This window comes from Brassica oleracea, chromosome C1, assembly GCF_000695525.1.
Source record: "Brassica oleracea var. oleracea cultivar TO1000 chromosome C1, BOL, whole genome shotgun sequence".
NCBI lineage: Eukaryota > Viridiplantae > Streptophyta > Magnoliopsida > Brassicales > Brassicaceae > Brassica > Brassica oleracea.
The window spans coordinates 11142563-11165463 of record NC_027748.1 but is presented as its reverse complement, the minus strand read 5'-3'; the positions used below and the strand labels follow the sequence as shown (position 1 = coordinate 11165463).

The following is a 22901-nucleotide window of genomic DNA, read 5'->3' as shown; positions in this document are numbered from 1 at the left end:
AGATCAGAACGAATAACGATGATAAATGACGCAAGGAGAGTGACGCCATTAACAGTCATTTCAAGTGTTAAAAGAGTAGGAAAATAATCTCTTAGTAATACTTTCCCTTTTCATCTTTATTCTCTTTTGTCCTTTTAACAAAAACAAAATGATGTAGAAAATATTCAAATAATAAAATAATTGAAAGCGGAAATCCACGCGGAGAGAGGTTTGAAATGTCGTCGATCCAATCTCTTGACTCATCCATGTCCCTTTGAAAATTTCTGCATATCCTTCCTTCAGATTTCTTTTTTTTTTCAATTAATAAATATGTTGATGATACTTGTTAGTCTGTTACGGTTTCCTTTTTTTTTTGAAAATATGTTAAATTTATTCAAAAGAAACTACTTTAGTACAACAAGTGTAAACTGTTTTTTGAGAAAACTAAGACTTAATTTTAAATCGAATCTCTTATCTTGTGGCAAACCACATTGTTAAAGCTCCCGAGAACTTTGAATCTCCATCATTTTGACTTGCCTCTCAATCATTTTCACCAAGGGACCTGGGAAGATGTTTTTGCTTCCATTTCTCCTGTTGTTTCTTTCCCGCCATAAGGACGAGAGAGTCACTTGCAGCGTGTATCGAAGGAGGAACCTCTCCAGCAGTCCTCCATTGTTATCCTTGATTAATACCATGAGTTCTGACCACGTAGTTGTAAAGGATCCCCTAAGCAAACCTCTTGCCAGTTTGGTCCATACTTCTGCCGAATAGATACACTCGAAAAAGAGATGATCTCTTGATTCAATCACATTCTGACAAAGAACACACTGTGAGTTTGCTTCTACATTCCAATTCATCATTCTATCTCCAGTTGCCAGTCTGTTTTGTATTGCTAACCAATGTAGAAAGCCATATTTCGGAGTGTGATGTTTGAACCAGACTCCTCTCCACCAAAGAACACACTGTTACGGTTTCCTTACGCTGACAACGTTTCTTCTTATAGTAAAACGATAATGTCCTGTAAACAATTATGTGTAGTCGACAAAAACTATATTTCGCATAGAACAATAGGACGAACCTATTGAATTTTGATATTGGCGTTTCTATTAGTTAAACTGTAACAACATAATGGGAAAATCGGCCAATTCATACCTCAATAAGAGCTAACGGTCCCAATCAGTACATAAACACGTTACATGTGCGAAAACATACATCAATTAGTATAAAATTTAAATTTTCATATATGAATTTACAAAAATAGGTTTTAACATACATTGACCAGATTTCCGTTATTCAAACGTTACAGAGTAAGGGTTTTCGTTAATCGGTATCATGAAATTGGCTAATTCCCACATCAACATAGATCAACGTTCCTGATCAATACATAAATACTTTACTTGTGCGAAAACATACATCAACTAATACAAAACTTAAATTCAATACGTGAACTTTCGAAATTTGGTTTTAACATACATTGACATAATTTTCACTAGTCAAACATTACCGAAGATAAATTGTCTATCACGTGTTGATTAAGTGAGATTTTTATTGTATTATGTGGTAATTAAACCGTATTACGTAGTAATTGACCTAAATGATTTATCTTTCTCAGTCAATTATCACGTAATACGGTTTATTTATCACATAATACAATAAAAACCTCATTTAATCAACACGTGACATACAATTTATCTTCGGTAATGTTGGACTGGTATAATTAGGTTAATGTATGTTAAAACCAAATTTCAAAAGTTCATGTATTGAATTTAAATTTTGCATTAGTTGATGTATGTTTTCGCACATGTAAAGTGTTTATGTATTGATCGGGACTGTTGACTCATGTTGATGTAGGAAATAGCCAATGTCATGTTACCGATTAACGAAAACTCTTATTCTGTAACGTTTGACTAACAGAAATTAGGTCAATGTATGTTAAACCCCAATTTTTTAAGTTCATATATGAAAAATTGAATTTTATACTAGTTGATGTATGCTTTCGCACAAGTAACATGTTTATGTACTGATCGGGACCGTTAGTCCATGTTGACGTATGAATTGGCCGATTTGGTAAGATCGCATAAATGAATAATATTTTATGTGCTTATCTTCATCATTTTAAGTAAGAAAACAAGTTTGTATTAGGTCATCACTGTATCGCCATTCAAATTAAAACTAAAATTTAACCTGCACATTCGTGCGGATATTCTTTTTCATTTTTCAATTGATTAAATTTAAGAATAACTATTTGTCCAAAAATTATATATTTAAGAATGGCTATGTTTTAAATTTTATTATTGTATTATTTGCTTATATCGCTAGTATAACTTAAAGCATACTTTTAGCACCGTATCTCATTTGTCATTTGGTAATTTTTTTGGTTTTTATTTATAATTCCATTATTTAATTATACTATTTTATTTTATGTTTGAAAGATAAATGAATATTCATTTCTAACAAAAAATTTGTAAAATATTTGTAAATGTATTTTCAAAAATTAATCAGTTTAAAATGTTATTATCATTGAATAACTACTTTTTATATAATTTTATTTTTTGTTTACATCAATGCTAAATTAATTTTAATATATAATCATATTTTAGCATAATTAGAATTTACATTGTTAATTTTCAGATTTTTTTTTAAATCTTCTAAAAAGATTTTTCAAAGATTTTTTAGATTTTTTAAAAGAATACTCATCTGCATTTCAAATAAAAATGTAAATATATTGAAAGATATTAAAATTTTATACAATTTCTAAAAAATGGTGCAAATAAAAAAATCACATGTAGATCACTTTGGGTGGCTTGGGTTGGAGCGGAGTTACTACGAGGTGGTTCCTTTTGGGACGCAAAGGACACTAATAGGGGATCATGGCTCTGGCGCAGATTGCTTCAGCTCAGACTGGAGGCATCAAGTTTCATGCGCTGTGAAGTTAGAAGTGGTGACTCGACTTTCTTCTGGTTTGACAACTGGTTAGGCACTAGAAGTATTATTGACACAACAGGAGATCTGGGACTGCGGTACTTGTGTATTCCTCGACAAGCTCGTGTAGCTGAAGCGTGTCCAAATGAGGCTTGGGGTATGCGTGGGCGAGGGAGGAGAGTGTTTGGTGATGTGTATACTGCCATTGAAAATGCTCAGAAACCAGACGCTAGGAGGGGAAGTGATGTTATTTTATGGAGGCACAATGAGGAGGATTTTAAGGACCATTTCTCAGCGGCTAGAACATGGGATCAGATTAGAGTTCGGGGGCCAGAAGTACCTTGGCATCATCTAGTGTGGTTTACCCAAGGAGTACCACGCCACGCTTTCATTGTTTGGCTGACGTTTAAAGATAGACTCTCTACAGGAGTCCGTATGCGACAGTGGGGGATCGCACAGGGTTGTATGTTATGTGGAGAGCCTGACGAGAGCAGGGACCACCTGTTTTTTGCTTGCCCTTACACGTTTACGGTCTGGTCTAATCTAACTGCTACTCTGCTAGGCACCGTTGCTTCTCCGGATTGGACGACGATGGTGACTTCTCTGCTACGACGCAATAGAAACAAGATGGATGCTATCCTTTTGCGAATGATCTTCCATACAACCATTTATTTGGTTTGGAAGGAGCGCAACTCTCGTAGACACTTGGGGCCTTGGGTAACTACAGAAGCGATTACCAGGCAGATTGATAAAGCAATCCGAAACAGGATCTCTTCGTTGAAGTACACTGGGCAACATAAGTTGGAAAGTCTGTTCCGTCGATGGGTGGAAGTATATATTCGACAATAGGAGTTGGGTGATTTAATATGATCCAAATAGAAACATTACATTACATTTCACTTGTAAATGCTCTTTTATTTTTTGAATAATAAATATAAAATTTAATTAAAAAAAAATCACAAACGTAAAAAAAATTATGACTTCTGTTTTAGTAGATAAGATTAGTATAATCTATATTTCCCAACAAAAACATTATATACATATATAAGAAATAGTATTACTTCCAACATATAAGTGGTCCGGTCTCCAGACACATATGAAAATATTTTGATGGCAAATAAAGTTAGAAAGTATCAATCAAAGATATGAATGTTCGAATGGAATATCAATCTGACTATTCGAGATTGGACTTGGTCAGCAAAGACCTTATTATACTCTTATATTGTTACCCAATTAAATTACTGTTTTAGTGGAACATATAACAAATGTTAACTTATAATCTAGAGCTTATCTTACGCAATATTAACAAAATATTACCAAAAGCGGTTTTGACATATACTAATATGGGGTGGAGAGTAAACACTTGATTACTCATTTCGTTTTTAATCAACTGTCATTTTATACTAATTTTTTTTCCTTTTTGAAAACGCCGTTCCATGATTTCAATATGATCTCTCATTTACACATAACTAAAATGATAAGAAGTAAAATATAATAGGCTTTCAAGGTTCAACCTTGTGTTATAAAGGACATATTAGAATAGTATTCATGTGAAAATATTTAAACAGGCTTGATCGAAAGTTGAAAACATAAGTAGTAGGAAACAAGCAGTAGTGTAATATGTTACAGTTCTTTTTTAGATCAAACAAAATCTATGGTTTGCAAAATTTATTCATAAAACTATATACAGGGACAAAACATATTTATAGTTTTGGTCATCATTATAGATAGGAATATACAAGATAAAGTATTAGAAAATACTGTTCAGACAAATTTATCCACACCATCTTCTATTCATTTGCTATGATACTTTTACCTAGTAGTATAATTACATAGAATGTGCACATTTTCTTTAATTGTTGACACTATTGACATCACATATGATATAATAGTTAACAACGGTTGTTTGTTGTATAATAATAAAGAATCAAACAAAAACATATATTGGAAACAAATAAAAGAGAATCTCAATCACATGTACAAAGTCACAGTTTTGAAAGGGTACATTGAAAGCGACAGTTGCTTATCACATCGTTGTCAAATTATTTAGTTAACCACTATACGTAAATAAATGACTTACTTAATTATAAGCTTATAACTATATTAACAAAATTGCAAAGTTGAATTGGTCAGCCTTTGACCTTCTAATGCAACCTCATTCACTACCACCACCATCCCACTTAAGGATATGATACACTTTGGCTCTATACTTCCTTATACCAAAGACTTTTCTTCACTTTGAAAGTTATGTCTTTTTTTTTTTTAAATAAGAAAAATACATTACAAGATTAATTTATATATGGTCCACCACTTGGTCAAAATTTCAAACATTCAAATCCAATGCCTTTATATTCGAAACCAACGCTCATCAGTTTCTCCACAAACATATAACACTTTCATTCTCTCATCATATGATTCCTCAGTCTCTTCTCATCATAGAATTCAGATAATATAACTTATTATTTTAGAGCCTAATTATAACTTACACACACATTATATTTCTTTGTTCGAATAAAAATATACTATTTTGGGAAACATATATTCTAAATGGAAGGTCAAAAAGCTATGTTAGCTTGGGAGCAGAAGACACTGCAAAGCGAGGTCAGTCTTGGACTAGAGGCGGCGAAGAAGCTTCAGGCACGACTTAGTGAAGCATCGTCGCCGTCATCGTCATCTTCTTATCCGGCGGCTGAGACGAACGAGATTCTCATGGAGCAGATACTCTCTTCATACGACAAAGTTCTTGTCATGCTAAACTGGTCTTCCTCGCCGCCCGTACAGCTTACTCCGGCGACTGTTGCTGTAGTTCCGGTGGTGAATTCCGGCGGAATTCCTGAATCTCCGGCGTCGATTAATGGAAGTCCGAGGAGTGAAGATGGAGGAGGTTCCAGCGAGAGTCATCGCCAAGATCACATGTTCAATTCCAGGAAAAGGTAAATAAGGATTATCAAAATGCAAAAATCACAATTCACCAAATTAAATGTTCTATTTCTGAAAAATTAATTTGTATTTTGTTGATTTACTACAGGAAGATGTTACCAAAGTGGACAGAGAAAGTGAGGATAAGCCCAGAAAGAGGCTTAGAAGGACCTCAAGATGATGTCTATAGCTGGAGAAAGTACGGTCAGAAAGACATTCTGGGCGCCAAGTTCCCCAGGTAACATCATCATCAATTATCATTAACGCATCATCATCATAATCATCATGATGTTAATTTGATTGATCTGATCTACAGGAGTTACTACAGATGCACACACCGCAGCACACAGAACTGTTGGGCAACGAAGCAAGTCCAGAGATCGGACAGTGATCCAACCGTTTTCGAACTGACGTACAGAGGGACACACACTTGTCAGCAGGGGACACCTCCTCCTCATCCTCCACCAGCCTCGCCGGAGAAGCGAAACACCAGACCTAAACTCACCACCACTGCTCAAAAGCCTAACGACCTTCTCGAGAGTCTTAAAACAAGCTTAACAGTTCGAACCGAGGGACTCGACGACGCTGACAACGTCTTCTCATTCCCTAACACGCCGCCGTTTTGTGATTTCGGGACAATCAACGACGAGTTCAGTTCTCCCATCTTCGATGTTGTTGATTGGCTCAATCCAACGGTCGAGATTGACCCGGCCTTTCCCACGTTTTTACAAGAGTCGATCTATTATTAAAAATTAAAATGTAATAGAGAATAAAACCTAGTAATCATTTTATAGAAATCACCGAGTTCAGATTCTAACAAAATGCATAAAAAGACACATGTTCAACAGGACTTGAACATTATTTCAATTTTAAAGAGAGATAGATATTCTTCTAACTACTGCTCGTAGCCGCAGCACTCTTCTTGTTGTAATCTTCAAGTTCCTTCTTGTATGCTTCCATCAACTTCGCTGCTTTGTTGTTGTAACTTTGCTTCTCTTCTTCACCCAATTCCTGCAATGTAATTTTACTTGGATGAGATATATGCTTATAGCAAATGAGTTATCTAACGTAGTTGTGAATTAACATACCTTCCATTTCACTGAGATTAGAGCGGTGACCGTTGAGTTGCTCGTCCCTGGACGTTCTTCTGTCAAAGCTTTCCTTGCGTCTTTGCTGTGGACATAAGTTATTTTTTTTTAACAGTTAGAAATGCATTAAGCTCAGGATACTCTTGAGTCACATTAGTTTAAGTTGGTACCTGAAGAGGAAGAATGACGAAGCAGGCTTCTTGGGTTTGTTTGGGTCAACGTTTTCGTTCTTCTTCTTCTTCTTGGTCTCTTTCTCCTTCTGCAATATACATTATCTTGATACCATTAGTCTCTGAGTTGTAAATTCATTTAGGTGAGACAAGGAAAAGTATGAGTGAGTGAATGACCTTGATCAGATTGTCGGTTTTCTCCTTCTTCTTAAGCAGTTGGAGAGCTTCCTGTCTGTGGAGTTTCAAGAGCTCCTCTTCTTCTTTCTTCTGGCTCATGGCGTCTTCTTCCTTCGTCCTCTTGTACTCCTCCATTGCTTGCAGGTATGTCTCCTTGTTCTTCTTTGCCACCTGTTTAATATCACACCTCAAATTCATTCACTCTCCAAGTCTTTATATAGCTGTGAATGCAAACATATATATAAGAAACACAAACCTCTTCGTAGGGTGCTTTTTCTTTATCCGACAACTTCTTCCACTCTTCACCGGTCATCTTTGCGACCTATAACCACCACTCCATAAGTTAGGTTCAACATTTAATAAAAAAAAATGGATCTTGAGAGCGAGTTAAAGTACTTGAGATATACCTCTACAACGTTCTTGTTCTCTTGGCGTAAAGCAGCTCTCCTCTCGTTAGCATAAACCAGGAAGGCAGATATGGGATGCTTTGGCTTCAGAGGATCCTTCTCCTTCCTGCAAACCAAACAACATCTCTAATCAATTCAACCATTTGATGAGCAATTGATATATTCATCAGTAGGTTATCTTACTTGCTCTTCTTCTTGATGTCCTGTTCACCTTCCTGCACAAACTGGAGATACTGATCAAGCAAATCCATAGCAGTCTTCTGCTTCTGCTCATCATCCAGAAGCTTCATGGCCTCTGTCTCACGCTTCTCCTTAGCAATGACCTGGAGGTAAGCTTCCTTCTCCACCTTGTACCTCTCCTCGTACGGCTTCTTCTCTTCCGCACTAAGAGACTTCCATTTAGTGCCAAGAATGTTCGCAGTCTCCTTGAAGTCAGCTTCAGGGTTCTGCTTCTTGACTTCTTCCCTTTGCTCCTTGCACCACAGTATGTATGATGACGATGGTCGCTTCGTCTCGGGACAATCCTTCTTCTTCTTCTTCTTGTTCATCTTTTCTTGCTCAGCTTGTGTGAGAGACTGGCCACAAGCAAACGTCTGAAAGAAGAACACGAAGCAATCTTGAAATCAATAAACAAGAATCAAACGAGTACTACATACATCAATGATCATACCATCATCATCATCAGCAAGCATATCAAGATGCTAATCTCAAACCTAAATGAGCGTTCTATCAAATATCAATCTCAGATCTCAAATGTTCAATCGCATCGGCAGAATCAAAACCTAATCTAATCACAAAATTTAATGGAAGCGAAAACGTAAAAGCTAGATCTAGATCTAGAGATCGGTATACCATGTTAGGTTTGAACTCCTTCATCTTCTGAAGCTTCTTGAGCTCCGTCTTGAGCTTCTCCTGCTCAGCGTCTCTCGTCACAAGCTCCTCCTCCTTCCTCCTCAGAATCTCGTCCTTCTCCTTAAGCAACTCCTCCGTCTTATCCTTCTCGATCTTCATCTTCTCCATCATCGTCTGCATCTCCAGCAGATCTTTCTCGAACGACTTCGCCGATTTCGCCTTGGCGGAGACTGGCGACGGCGGAGTCTCCGTCGCCACGATCTCGTTCTTCTGCTTCAACGCCTTGCGGCTGTTCCTCGATTTCTTCGTCGGAGCTGGATCTGCGCTGGTGGCCATGTCTAAAGTCGGATAAGGAGGTTTTCTGATGTTTGGAGATTGTGATTTTGGGTGAGATATTTTGTGGGCTTATATAAAATTAATCTCCCAACGGTCTATATTTCGAAATTCAAATTAAAGGTTTTGGCGCCCGATGCTCCTTTATTAAATCTCTTTGAATTTTCATGTTCTTTATAAGGAATTAAATCTTTTGTATTTCAATGTAAGCAAATACGAACGTTTATCATATTTTCTGGGCTTGGGCCGCTTACCCTTGGGCTACAAACTCCTAACAACTGTAGATGGGAGAATGGAGTGGTTGACTTTGGTGGCTTCTTTTAATAGTTACTAGGGTAAAATTTTAAAAGTTTGGTTTATTTTAAATAAAAGTATCATTAACATTTATAAATTTCTTACAACAATTTAACTATTTATTTTACTGTACATTTAAAAATATAATTATTTTCTTTCAATTTTTATTATAGTTTAACTATAATAATATGTCACATAGATTTTCTTAAAATTACGGTCGATTGGGTTAACCATTGCAAAGTTATTTATCTCTCAGTTATAAATTGGTTTCATGAATTAAATTATTTTTTATATAGCAACAGATTGATCAAGCTATCGATAAACATTTTACATCATCTGCAATGCAAAATCCAATTAAAGAAAATTGCCCCACAAACAACACCTCGTAATTAAGATTAGTATAATACTATTGATCCTTTTGCAACATCAATTTTAAAGATTCTCTTATTCGACAATATAGGTAGATGACATTGGAGTATCTGAAACGTAGAAAAAAACACATAATGTAGATCTTTATTAAAAAAATATGAATATGAACTCGATTCCGAGGCGAGAAACTGATTGACATCAATATTGCATATTCTTAAGTTTCAAAAAAAAAAGAAGATATATTGCATATTCTTCTCCTACAGATCACAGGCGAGAATTAATTTTGGTTTTGTTAATTTTTACAATGAGGCAAGAATTTACAAAAATATGTTTTTTTTTAAATATAGCCTCCGAAATTAACATTAAATAATATTACTGGTTGAATCAAAGGGTGATACCAGAAATGCGGTTGGGTTATATGGAAGAAAGGTAACATTTAGATAACTAACATTGGACCAAAAATAGATAACGAATATCTTCGTGAGCATCATATTGTGAAACGTCATAAGATAATCAGTTCCAGATGAGATTTTTAAAATTATAATAAAAAGATTCATGAATTTTTCATGTTTCTTTTGGTGTGTGTTTCTCATATGTTCACATTAGTTTTGTCGTGTTAGCTTTCAAATAGAAAAGATAATATAAAAAATATTGCAAGAGCACGAAACCTAGTAATTGTTAATTATTAGATTTAATTGGTTTACGAAATAAATATATTTTTAAATTTTAAATTGGTTTTTTTTTTATAACATCTCAACTTTATTGATATCAAATCAATGTAACATATTACATGAATCAGAAATTACATCAAACATGTTGTTAATAAGAATTTTTAACAGAGACAGCAGTAACAGGATGCTTCCTAACGCATTCGTAGGATAGGCTGATTCGCTAGTTTTCCTCCACTTCGTTCTTGGTCTTGTAAGATCTTTTTTATGGCTCTCAATTCTTATGAGTAAATACATTTTTTCTCTAAGAAGATCATTGGACGCGATCTATGTGTTACATCGCAATCCGTCCCAAACACTCCCGCTGCAGGAGATAACATGCTTTGTTGTAACTATCCATGGCATTGAAATTCGTTTGCTTTGAAACCAATAACACCAAACATTGGACGTATCTCCATATCCTTTTTTATCATCATTCACGACGTTCCATTCCAAAGTCCCCCACTCTATATTATCACCATAGATTCCACCGAAATGAACTATTAGATCATCTGACTTGGGAAATAACTTATCTTTGGAAGTAGTCTTTTGGATTGAACCCCACTTGGCATACTCAAGACTCGCTGGGCCCATACTCTTCCAAGTATCAATTATCTCCATTGACCATTGACAGTTTCCAATGTGGAAAACGTCGGCGTTAACCACTATCCAACTTTGTATAACGTACGTTATACACGGCCAACCATAAACCACAAGGTTTTGATAACGATAATGGAGTGACGCCATGAATTCCATAACGATGAAACTCTCGTCATAATCAATCCACCAAAACCACTCCGCCTTAGGGTGGGCAATCATCACAGCCTTCACCGCCAGAAGTTTCACCCTGGAATTACTGAAATCTTTCCACATTTCTATCCCACAAAACGTAAGACTCAACTTTGTAATCCCTGGATCCCAAATCCACTGATGAAAATCAAATCTCAATTGAAAACAAAAAGTTTTAAGAGTTACATAATGGAAACCGCATACAGAGAGTGAAAGCGGGAAGACATCTACACAATAATCCAAGGTTTGTTGTTGGATCAAGATCACACAAATACTCACATTTGGAGAGACAAGAAGAATGATGACTGGAATAAGAGACAACAGATTCATCACTTAGTATTACTGAAAACTAAAATGAAACAAGGAAAACAAACTAAATGAAGAGTACAGCCGACGTCGGAGTCTACGCAGATCGAAAGGTTGTTTTGATCTCACAAAGAATCGCCAAAGAGAAGACGGTTTCGTAATTTTGTGTTAGTATTTTTTAAATTGGTTTATAAATAAAAATTTGGTCTACAAATTAAAATTGGTTTACAAAACCTAAACCAACACCTAAGCTTAAACCTAAAGGGTCGATCAGTTCATAACTCTGCGAAGGAGAAGCTCTGCTTGCTTCCCTTTCTAAATTTATTTCAAATTGAGAAACATAGAAAGGGGATAAAAGAGTTTGCCAAGAACAGAGTCCGGGTCCTTCATTTCTCAAAGCAGCGAAATTGAACTTCACCCAACTCGAAATCAACTTGTGGTTTTTTCTTAATTCTCTTGATCCCAAGAAAAATCTTGAATTTCCCAGAAGATGTTTGGGTTTGGGTGTGAATGTTTTTGCTTGAGCCGAGGAATCTCCGAGTTTGATTTGGAATCGTCCGAGCCAAAGCCCTTCTGGCTTTCTTCTCCTCTTCCTTGCTGGCCACATGGTAAAAGAACTTTTCTTTTCTGGAATTGCGATTTTCCTCTTTAATTATGATACTCAAAACTTCAATTTTTAGCTCAGTTTTATTCTATTTGAGTTTAGAAAGGAGATCAAACGTTCTTATGTTGTTTGATCTGCTCATCACATCTTTTGTCTTTCTCTCATTCCCCACATATTTTATTTCCATCTAGATCCTCGCTGCCGATCAACCTCCATGTCCCGTCGATCGCTTCATCTTCCGCAATGCTTCGGGTACCAAAAATGTGCTCAACCTCTTTCTCGAGCTCTGGGACTGGAGCCTTTTCGCACTGTTTCCACACCACCGATGTGCACCACCAACGTTGTCATTACCCGTGTAATCGGAAAATATGGAAAAATCCTCATGGAGTCTCACCAAAAGTTATCCGACGGGAGTATCCACTCCTAGTTTCTTCCTTTGTCGGAGAAGGTGACGCCTGAAGAAACACCCGACGAAGCAGTCTTTGCAACATAAAAGAAGAGTTTATATTAGTTTCTCCTTCCTATTCAGTAACCCTCTCTCTTCTCCATGGTAACAGAAGATAACATGGATCATAATTCTTGAGTGCAATAAACTGATGAATCTCGCAACACCAAGCACTCTTATTTATAGCTCTAGATTGAGCGAAGAGTGGGTGCATTGAATGAAACCTAGTGGATAGGTGAAGTGGATCATTGGTGTTTAAGGATTCAACTAATATCTTTTACTGAATGCATTGGCGGTGACGCATCCATGTCATCAGCCTGGTACACATGAACATAAATGGACACCCCATGTGACTTGGGCTTCAATAACATAAATTTCCTGGCCCAACTACGGATCTCCCTCTCCGCGGAAATGTGCCATGAAAAATAGCTCACTTACATAGAAGCCCAACAAAACATACATTCGGTCCATTTAAGTTCATGCTGATGTGTCACTCTCTCCTTGCACTATTTACTGATGTGACAGCCTAAGAGAGGAGAATAGCTCTATATAAATATTGATAGATAGATACAGTCTTCGGCACATTATCCCAAACTCAAAAACCGAACAAGAAGAACCGAAAAAAACTGAAACAAACTAAGACCTGATCAAAATTAACAAAAATCAAATGGTTTTTACTTTTTTAAACTGAGAAAAACGGAATCAGGCTGAATCAAATGGGATATCCGAATATATCCAAGATATAATTTATTTATTTAAAATATCTTTTTAATAATTATATATCTAAAATATAATTTATAAATAAATAATTTAAAAAATCGGGTAGTTCGGTGTTTGGTTTAAAACTCGGACCAGATCCAAACCATTTTCTAATTTTTTTCCATTTTAGTTTTATAAAAAATAGAAAACCGACTTGCCGAACTGATCTGATTCAGATAATGTTTGTTTCTAAACGGTCCTAAACATCCCAACCCGTAATCGTTACTACAAACCCGGACGCCCAGCACTATTCATATACTTAAGTGAATCATACCATATCATAAACACTTTCCTCAAAACACACTTGTTTCGCATTTGCTGTTCTCTAATTTCTTATGGTTCTGTCTTTTCTGTTACGTTTTTCATTTCGGTTTCGTCTTTGCATAAGAAGCTGGAGAGGTGGAAAAGGATATCAAAGAGTTTATGTATGATTCAGAGACTATGCAACACACGGAGAGGGTGAGTGTTTTTCTTTGATATGTTTGATGTTTTCACTAATGGTGGTGTTATATATGTTTAGGCTTATATTGAGATCAGTACTGGCGAAGAAGGAGACCAAAGAGGAAGCGGTGATGGAACATTGAAAGTTTGTAAATTGCTTTGTTTAGATAGATATATGACTATGAATCTCGGAATTATTGCTGTTGTTTTTTTGGCTCGGAGTTGGGATGTTAATAGATGAGTGTTGTATGGTAAGTGAATTGCATCCTAAGTTCCTAACCAAAGAGTTGTAAGAGAAGCATCATCCATCCGAAATCCACCTTCCGGTTACTTATGTTGCTGTTTGAATCTAATATAGACCGGAACAAAATAACGTTGTGAAGGTCTCTTCGTGTTTGAGCATCTTCCCTTATAGGCTCGGTATCACGACATTGTTAATTTTCTGCGACATTCCGTAGATCAAACGGAAAGAAGCAGAGATATCGTTAACGGAAAGATAGAAAGGTTTAATTAGTTTGCCATGAAACACTAAAAAGAACAATGAGCACAAAAGCATCGATCAAGATTAAGAATGAAAACACGACAGTCCCCCATTTATCATACATATACCATTGCATTGTTTCTGCTTTCCCCAAGACTAAAATGTATGTAAGCTCAAACATAATTTCTATGAAAATCTCTCTATAACTGAATATCATGTTTTATTCCTTAGGAAAGATAATCAAGACACTTGAATATCAGATCTGTTGATTACTTTCTTTAGATCGTCTTCTTGATTGCTTAGTTAGATTTGCTTGATTCGATTTCCTATTTGATGTTTGCAGGAATGAAAGGAAACGTAAACAAGATCACACACGCAATTTGTTAACCCGGACTTCGTTTCCTACTGTCCGGGGAGGGAGCTTCGCCCTCAACGATTCACTAGATTCAATATAAAATTCCGGTAACAGATACACCGTTGTAATCTTAACACACCGGAGAAGATACAACGTAGTTACCTCCGAAATACACCACAGGTAGTCGGATCCTTCTATGCGACGTCACCGGAGCAACTCCTACTCCAGTCTCCGATCGATCGCAACAGGTAGAACTCTCTCTCGATGAATCTCTCTTCTTTGTGAATCGTCTTTTTCTGTTTTCTTTTCTGATCTGGTTTCACTCCTCAAATCCACAGAGAAGATGAAGTTGCCGTTAGGTTGTTATAACAACCTCTTCTTACTCAGCAGCACGACTCGGGTCTTTAGTCCTCACGTGACTTACTCCTCGCGCATATGGGCTTCACCATGAAACACATTCAAACCCAATACTTGACGGCCCAGTGGAAGAAGTCAGAAGCAATTACGGTAAAGCCCACGAATCTCCACCTCTTTTGACTTCAGACACACCGACGAAAAACCCTACGGCTGTTGTCTCCACTCTGTCAATCTGTCATAGCTGAGCTCAAACCATACCCTCATATGTCTCAATCTTCAATCAGCTTCTACATATCCTCTCTTGACACCTTATGAAACTGTCTTTGCCTTGATTGCATCTCTATATGTGACCCAATAACACAACTCAAGACCTTTCAATCCTCAAGAAATGATCGTTTCAGAACACCTCCTTTCTGAAACATCTTCCGGTGAAAAAAATCCACCTGAATCAAGTGTCCTCAAACCTCGAAATCTTTTTGAAAACAACTCCTCCTGACGCTTCAAAACTTTTAGAGATCCTCAATGACCTCTCTCTGCTCGACGGGTAAACTCCTCTCCCTCTTATCGGAAAATATCTTCTTCTCTAGATCCCTTTCTCAGAAATTAACTCATATCATCATTGTTTCTGGAGATGCGTCGTGGAGTTCCCCGGAGCCTCTCGCTACGCAGGCGATGTTAAGAATCTCACAGCAGAACTCAAACTTCGTGCCAGGTAAACACTTAGTTAGAAAGTCTGCCGGATTCTTAGATGTGTGGATCTTTGCTAGGTTGACGATTCGCTTAGCCATAATATCCCGAATGAAATTGAATTGAGTATTCATGTGTTTAGTTATCTCATGATGCACATCATTCTTTGATAATGCGATTGCACTCTGTGAGTCACAGTGTATCCTTACACTGTCCTGCTTATAACCTAACTCAGTAACAAAGTTCCTTAACTGCTAGAGTTAACGCCATATATTCTGCCTCGGTAGTAGATAAAGCTACCACAGACTGTAATCCTCACTTCCATGATACAGTATTCCCACCGACTTGAAAAACAATCCCTGAAACTGACCTCCTCTTATTAAGGTCTGCAGAATAATCAGAATCCGAAAACCCTTCAACTCTAAACTCTGTAGCTTTCTTAAACTTCAAACACTTCTCATATGTTCCTGCCACGTATCTCAGAACCCACTTGACAGCTTCCCAATGAGCTCTGCTAGGATATGACATGAATCGACTGATCAACCCGACTACAAATCCCAAATCTGGCCATGACCCAACCATAGCGTACATTAAGCTTCCCACAGCACTCGCGTATGGCACATCTTTCATGTGTTCATACTCCTCATCTCTCTCCTTAGGATGTAGACTTTTCAACTTGAAGTGTGATGCAGTAGGTGTCACAACAGATCTAGCTTCAAACATTCCAAATGTCTTGAGCACTTTCTCTAGATATTTTGCTTGTGACAACTTCAAAATTCCTTGTTTCCTGTCTCGCTTGATATCCATGCCAAGAATTCTAGATGCTCTTTCCAGATCTTTCATCTCAAACTCTGAGCTCAAACTATCCTTTACCTCTTGAATTGCTGATTTGCTTCCAGACGCGATGAGCATATCATCAACATACAGCAACAAGTAGATAGCTTTATTCGAACTCACATCCTTCATGTAGACACAGGAATCATAATTGCTTATGGTAAACTTTTGGTTCATCATGAACCCATCAAACTTCAAATTCCATTGACGAGGTGATTGCTTAAGGCCGTATAAAGATTTTTTCAACAAACAAACTTTATCCTTATCACCCTTTCTTATAAACCCCTCTGGCTGCTCCATTAGTATGCGCTCATCTAAATCACCATGAAGGAACGCTGTTTTGACATCCATCTGCTCTAGCTCGTAGTCAAAGTTAACCACCAAACATAAGATAAGGCGAATAGACACATGCTTCACCACCGGCGAGAATATCTCATTATAGTCTATCCCTTCACCACCGGCTAGAATATCTCCTTATAGTCTATCCCCTCTTGTTGTGAATAACCTTTTGCCACTACTCTTCCTTTGAATCTTGGTTCTTCAACTCCTGGGATACCAGGTTTTAACTTGAAAATCCATTGACACCCCCACAAGCTTCTGGCCTTTAGGTCTCTCAATAAGAACCCACGTTCCATTCTTCTCAAGTGACACGAACTCTTATTTAGCAGCAGCATTCCAAAACTTCCTTTCTTTGGTCTTCATCACTTCAGCATACATTTTAGGTTCCTCAATTTCTAGCTCTTCTGCAGCATTCAACGCATATGCAACCAAGTTTGCATCATCAAACCTTGATGGTGGCCTGATGTTCTTACGCCTGTTCCTGTTACGAGCCAGCACATACTCGTCCAACTTTGGATCCCCTGAGCTTACCACAATACCTCCATCTTCATCTGATTCTGACAAATCTGGTCCTTCCTCTGACACAGTAGAACTCTGTATACTTTCCTCATCTGAATCTCCTGTCACAGTCGCTCCACCTGTAGCTGAAGTTTCTCCTGGCTCAAACACTGACGGTGACGGCCCTTGAATGAGATCATCTCGAAATCTCACACTCTTTCCTTTTCCCTTACTGTCAGTTTTCATCACACCTTGGTTTGTGAGTTTAGATGATGAATCAGACAGAGTGTCCTTGTAGACCTCCTGTTCATGAAACACAACATTTCGGCTTGTAGTACATTTACCATCATCCTCAATCCATACTCTGTAACCTTTGACTTCGAATGGATAACCCACAAACAGACCTTTAACTGCCCTTGGACTAGTCTTTTCTTGTACCTTATGCACATACCCATAACAGCTGAATCTTCTGATATGTGACAAATCAACTTTTCCACCTGACCACCTTTCCTCTGGTAACTCAAAACCAATACTTAATCCAGGTGTTCTGTTGATCAAATATACTGCTGTTGACGTAGCCTCAGCCCAAAACTCTGGTCCCATTCTGGTTTCTGCGAGCATGCTTCTAACCTTGTCCATGATTGTTATGTTCATTCTCTCAGACACACCGTTCTGTTGCGGTGTGTACGTGCAGGTTCGATGTCGCTTCACTCCAGATTCCTTGCACAACTGATCAAACTTACTATTACAGAATTCTAAACCATTGTCGGTTCTCAAGCACTTAATCTTCTTACCCGTTTGATTCTCAACTTCGAGCTTCCACTCCTTGAACTTATCAAACGCCTCATCTTTAGACTTAAGAAAATACACCCACACTTTCTTGGAGTAATCGTCTATGAAGCTCACAAAGTATCTGCAGCCTCCAAGACTCTCAGGAGTTGAAGGAGATCCCCATAGATCCGAATGCACAAAATCCAGAATTCCCTGCGTAACATGTTTTGCTTTTGGAAAACTCTATTTATGAGCTTTTCCCAAAGCACAACTCTCACAGAACTCCAAACCTTCAACTTCCTTAATCTGCAAATAACCCTTCTTGATTAACACGTTCATGTTGGCTAGACTCATGTGCCCGAGTCTTGAATGCCACAAGTCAGTCATATTCTGTTCAGTTCTTCCAACATTTGCTCAGCTTTAACAACAGAACCTTGTAAATGATATAAACCATCCACATAATTCCCTGAGGAGACTTTCTCACTTCCTTTGAAGAAATCAATTCTGAAACCCTCGCCTTTGTAAGTGCATCCAGCTCTTTCCAACATACCATATGAAATAAGATTTCTACTCATACTCGGCATATATCGAACCTCAGTGAGAACTACTTCCTTTCTTTTTGAGTTGATAATTCTGATCTTACCAATTCCCTTGATATTACACTGCGTGTTGTTTGCCATCAAAACTTTTTCCCGGTTCATCTCTTTGAAGTCAAACAACACATCTCTCTGTGGGGTAATATGAAATGAGAATCCTGAATCCAATATCCACTCGTTCTGATTGTCTTGAGTGCTAACGGTGAGAACCAAAGGCTGCCTTGATGACGACGCTGTGTTGACTGAATCACTTGGGCTATGTTGTCTGTTATTCCTCTGTGGACATTCACGCTTCTAATGACCCTCTTTTCCACAGATAAAACAAGTCGTTTTTCCATCCTTGTTGGCTTTCAGCTTAGACTTCGACTTATGATCTCTTGACTTTGACCTCCCCTTATGTGAACGATCACTGTTCTTGTCAAACTTTCTGTTGTTTGACCTCCTGCGAGACTCAACATACAAGCCTTCTGAGTTCGACTTTCCTTTACCTAGAAGGCCCTTCTGTTTCAACTAAATCTCTTTAGCATGTGCTGATGAAGTTACTTCCAGCCCAGTAAGCGTATCTTTCCATGTCCCGTACTTCAACGTGTGGACCAAATCTTCGTACTGCGGAGGAAGACTGGTAAGAAGCTGTATAGCTTGATCCTCATCGCTTACATTGATGTTGAGACTAGCGAGATCTCCTATCAGCTTGAGGAAACATTCCATGTTCTCCTCAATACTCTTACTCTCGTCCATCTTGAAGCTTGCAAATTGTTGCTTCAAATAGATCCTATTAGGTAGTGTCTTCGTCTGATAATCTCGCCCCAAAGCATTCCACATACCTAACGTCGTAGGTTCATTCATAACCTTCCTTAGAATCATATCACTTAGACAAGTCCCAATGAGATTCTTAACTCGTGTGTCTTTAGCCACCTTGGTTGGATCCAACACAGGATCAACTCCTTCTTCAAGTGTCTCTGACTCCTTGTACAAAGTAGCACCCGGTTCAAGAACTGACGCTAATCTCTGGATCTCAAGCTGACCAAGGAACTTGTATTTCCACATTCCGAAATCTCCTCTACCATCAAACTTATCCATCTCGAATTTGCCTCGAGTCGGCTCCATCATGAAACCGATCGAGATCTCCTCAAAACCTCTTCGATAACAGATCAATAAGAACCTAATGCTCTGATACCACTTGTCAATTTGTTTCTTTAGATCGTCTTCTTGATTGCTTAGTTAGATTTGCTTGATTCGATTTCCTATTTGATGTTTGCAGGAATGAAAGGAAACGTAAACAAGATCACACACGCAATTTGTTAACCCGGACTTCGTTTCCTACTGTCCGGGGAGGGAGCTTCGCCCTCAATGATTCACTAGATTCAATATAAAATTCCGGTAACAGATACACCGTTGTAATCTTAACACACCGGAGAAGATACAACGTAGTTACCTCCGAAATACACCACAAGTAGTCGGATCCTTCTATGCGACGTCACCGGAGCAACTCCTACTCCAGTCTCCAATCGATCGCAACAGGTAGAACTCTCTCTCGATGAATCTCTCTTCTTTGTGAATCGTCTTCCTCTGTTTTCTTTTCTGATCTGGTTTCACTCCTCAGATCCACAGAGAATATGAAGTTGTCGTTAGGTTGTTATAACAACCTCTTCTTACTCAGCAGCACGAGTCGGGTTTTTAGTCCTCACGTGACTTACTCTTCGCGCATATGGACTTCACCATGAAATACATTCAAGCCCAATACTTGACGGCCCAGTGGAAGAAGTCAGAAGCTATTACGGTAAAGCCCACAAGATCTTTATATTATATTTAAAAACTTGTAATATTTCTATACTTTTACTACAAGTCTTATTCAAAGGGAAACTTTATTGATGAAAACAGAAAATCGGGGATATTTATAAGATGTTCTTTAAGCTGTGGCTTTATTGTAGGAAAATAATAATGGTGTGGTCTGTGTAAATATTCAAATCAAACTCAAATTAGATTGTTGCAGTACGGTGAGGGAACTGAGAAGAGAAAGTTGAGTTGACATAACCGAAAAATTAGTTGGAAGGTTCGTTCGGTAAATTAAATGGAAGAAGCGGAGCAAACATGTTAAGTGCATGGGAATAGCACGAGAATGGTACGTGAAATATGAAATTAAAGACATCATTTAATTTCGTTGTTGGTCCGTCTTTTAAACGTTACTCTATCCGTTCCTTAAAATTATATATTCTAGATTTTTCACACGTTTTAATAAAACACATTAAATTTACATATTTTTTGTGTTTTATCTTTTTTCCATAATTTTAAGCCAATAAAAATTCAACTAAAACAATTAAGTTTTTTGAAATTTACAATTAGTTAATAAAATATGCATTAAAAATGTAAAAACTAGATTTTTTTAAAACAATTTTTTTCTTTAGAACATGTAACTTTAAAGAACTGGTAAGTATTTACTAATGTGTCTCTGCCACTTTTCATGAAACCATGTCGCACTCACCTTCTATTCCACATGTCTCTTCTTACTATGCATTCTAAAATGAAGGCCGTGTTTATCCACGAACATACACATATGTCATAAGTGTTGATTATATCATTATATCTTGAATGTCGGTGGACCAAGGCTAATTATATATTGTATATATTTTTGGTTTTGCTTAGGTAGTGGGAAAATTATGAAAATGTATATTTAAAAACAAAAAATAATACATCTTTTATACGCACTATGCAGCATGTAGAAATTTATCTCATTTTGAATTTATGATCACTATAAAAAAATTATATATATTCTGAACAAGAGTTATGTAGGTTGACTAATTAACAGCAATACAGCATCATTCACCCAACTTAAATGCTAGTGTGTCGCGTTGGTTAGTAACTGTTTCACAAAATTAACTCTGTTTACTGATAAAACAACAGGTTAGAGTGATATACAGTGATATACAGTGATATATTCTGTTTATTCTAATAAATGAAAATACATAAACCTAATTACATGTACAATATACATAGCATATCTTCCCTAAATGGCTAAATTGAGCTTCGCACGAATACGATCACTATGTATACTTTTGGATAGATGTGTAAATTGATGAAATGGAGGTGGAAGACAAGTAATGGTGATGAAAGTCAAATTAAAATGAGATACGGAAAATACGTTATAAATACGGGAGAGCCAACTGAAATTTAGCAGGAATAGGTCAAAATAGCGTCGACAATTTGAGACAGTTTTTGACGAAGACATATAAAAGAAGAATCCTAGTTTGATCCGGTTCACAAAATTCCCCACATTTGGCGTTGGTTTGGTAGTTACTCTCCGAATCTAAGAATCTAAACGACACTTGGTTTAATTTCAACCATTCCACCAAGCTTATCTAAGGACCCAACATGTTTCGCGCCACCAAATGGACGGTCCAGATTCGATGGACCAGGAGATTTGAAGCCGTTCATTTTCATATCAAAGACGCGTCATCACAGTGGGTCCCATACATGGTCGCTAGTTCTAAGCAGGGACAGTTGCAGCATGATTATCCGGAGTACTTAGTGGGTTTTTTAGTGCGTGGATCCCCACAAAATCCTTAAAGATCGGTTACAAAAACTACTAATTAAGAACCGATCTTAGTGAGTTTCTTACACTGTTCGCGGGCCCCACTAACACGAGGCGGTCCGCGATTGGTTTGCTTTTTAATTTTTTTTTTTTTTTTAAAAAAAAAAACTAAGAAACCCATTGTGCGTTTCTTAGGGATAATCATGGCCTTAGGAATGGCGAGGATTGCTTTCCAAGAGGTCTTTTACCTTTACTTTTTGTATAATGACCAATTATAAAGTTTTGAATGCATCATAATCACAAAGCTTTATCATGATATTTCTGTAGTTCGTATAATTAGAAAATCGTAGAGAAGATCTCATGAAAGGTACACATTCATCTTTTGGAATAAATCTTACCAGAGCTATGGAATTTTGTGACAACCCAAATCTTTGCATGCGGGGACACCACACACATAAATGTATATCAAAAAATATATACTATGTGTTATATTGTGTGAATGCATGCATATCTGGCACATGACCGTCTTCAATCAAGCCTTTTACGAAATTAGGAAGGGACACTGAAAAGTCGTGTGATTTTACTATTTTTATCTTTGGATAACGAAATATTATATATGCAACAACTTCTTAAATAATAAATAATAGATCCTGCGCGGATATGAATTTTCAGTTTTTAATTATTTATTTTATTAAATGATGTATTTGTAAAATTCATTCATATTATATTCATTAAGTAAATAAGTAAATATTTTTTTTTGCATCTTAAACTATCTATTTTTTTACGAATGTGTATATCATATAAAAAAATATAAAAAAAATGAGTATACATAGTTAATTAAATAATTGTAAAAACATAAATTTTTTTTTCGTTTGCGATATCATATAAATAAT

General features: G+C 37.0%; 3 protein-coding genes across 3 annotated transcripts; 2 read left to right on the top strand and 1 right to left on the bottom strand.

Annotated features, from left to right (window-relative positions):
- Positions 1–2898: 2898 nt before the first annotated feature.
- LOC106331446 lies at positions 2899–3750 on the top strand. The gene has a single exon (XM_013769806.1). The coding sequence runs from the start codon at positions 2899–2901 to the stop codon at positions 3748–3750; it is 852 nt and encodes a 283-aa protein (XP_013625260.1).
- Positions 3751–5264: 1514 nt separating this feature from the next.
- Positions 5265–6648, top strand: LOC106313049 (probable WRKY transcription factor 53). The gene is made up of 3 exons (XM_013750777.1): positions 5265–5834; positions 5930–6058; positions 6137–6648. The coding sequence occupies exons 1-3, from the start codon at positions 5449–5451 to the stop codon at positions 6567–6569; spliced, it is 948 nt and encodes a 315-aa protein (XP_013606231.1). The 5' UTR covers positions 5265–5448; the 3' UTR covers positions 6570–6648.
- Positions 6561–8906, bottom strand: LOC106313040 (high mobility group B protein 6). Its single transcript, XM_013750763.1, has 8 exons — positions 8515–8906; positions 7846–8255; positions 7663–7768; positions 7512–7577; positions 7256–7426; positions 7079–7167; positions 6909–6993; positions 6561–6831 (listed from the first exon to the last, which is right to left on the bottom strand). The coding sequence occupies exons 1-8, from the start codon at positions 8848–8850 to the stop codon at positions 6712–6714; spliced, it is 1383 nt and encodes a 460-aa protein (XP_013606217.1). The 5' UTR covers positions 8851–8906; the 3' UTR covers positions 6561–6711.
- Between the last annotated feature and the right edge of the window lie 13995 nt (positions 8907–22901).

Coding starts and splice junctions, on each gene's coding strand:
- LOC106313049 (XM_013750777.1), top strand. CDS start 5,449: ATGGAAGGTCAAAAAGCTATGTTAGCTTGGGAGCAGAAGACACTGCAA. Junction 5,835..5,929: donor ATGTTCAATTCCAGGAAAAG/GTAAATAAGGAT, acceptor GATTTACTACAG/GAAGATGTTACCAAAGTGGA. Junction 6,059..6,136: donor CTGGGCGCCAAGTTCCCCAG/GTAACATCATCA, acceptor TCTGATCTACAG/GAGTTACTACAGATGCACAC.
- LOC106331446 (XM_013769806.1), top strand. CDS start 2,899: ATGCGCTGTGAAGTTAGAAGTGGTGACTCGACTTTCTTCTGGTTTGAC.
- LOC106313040 (XM_013750763.1), bottom strand. CDS start 8,850: ATGGCCACCAGCGCAGATCCAGCTCCGACGAAGAAATCGAGGAACAGC. Junction 6,994..7,078: donor TCGTCATTCTTCCTCTTCAG/GTACCAACTTAA, acceptor TTATGTCCACAG/CAAAGACGCAAGGAAAGCTT. Junction 6,832..6,908: donor TAATCTCAGTGAAATGGAAG/GTATGTTAATTC, acceptor ATTACATTGCAG/GAATTGGGTGAAGAAGAGAA.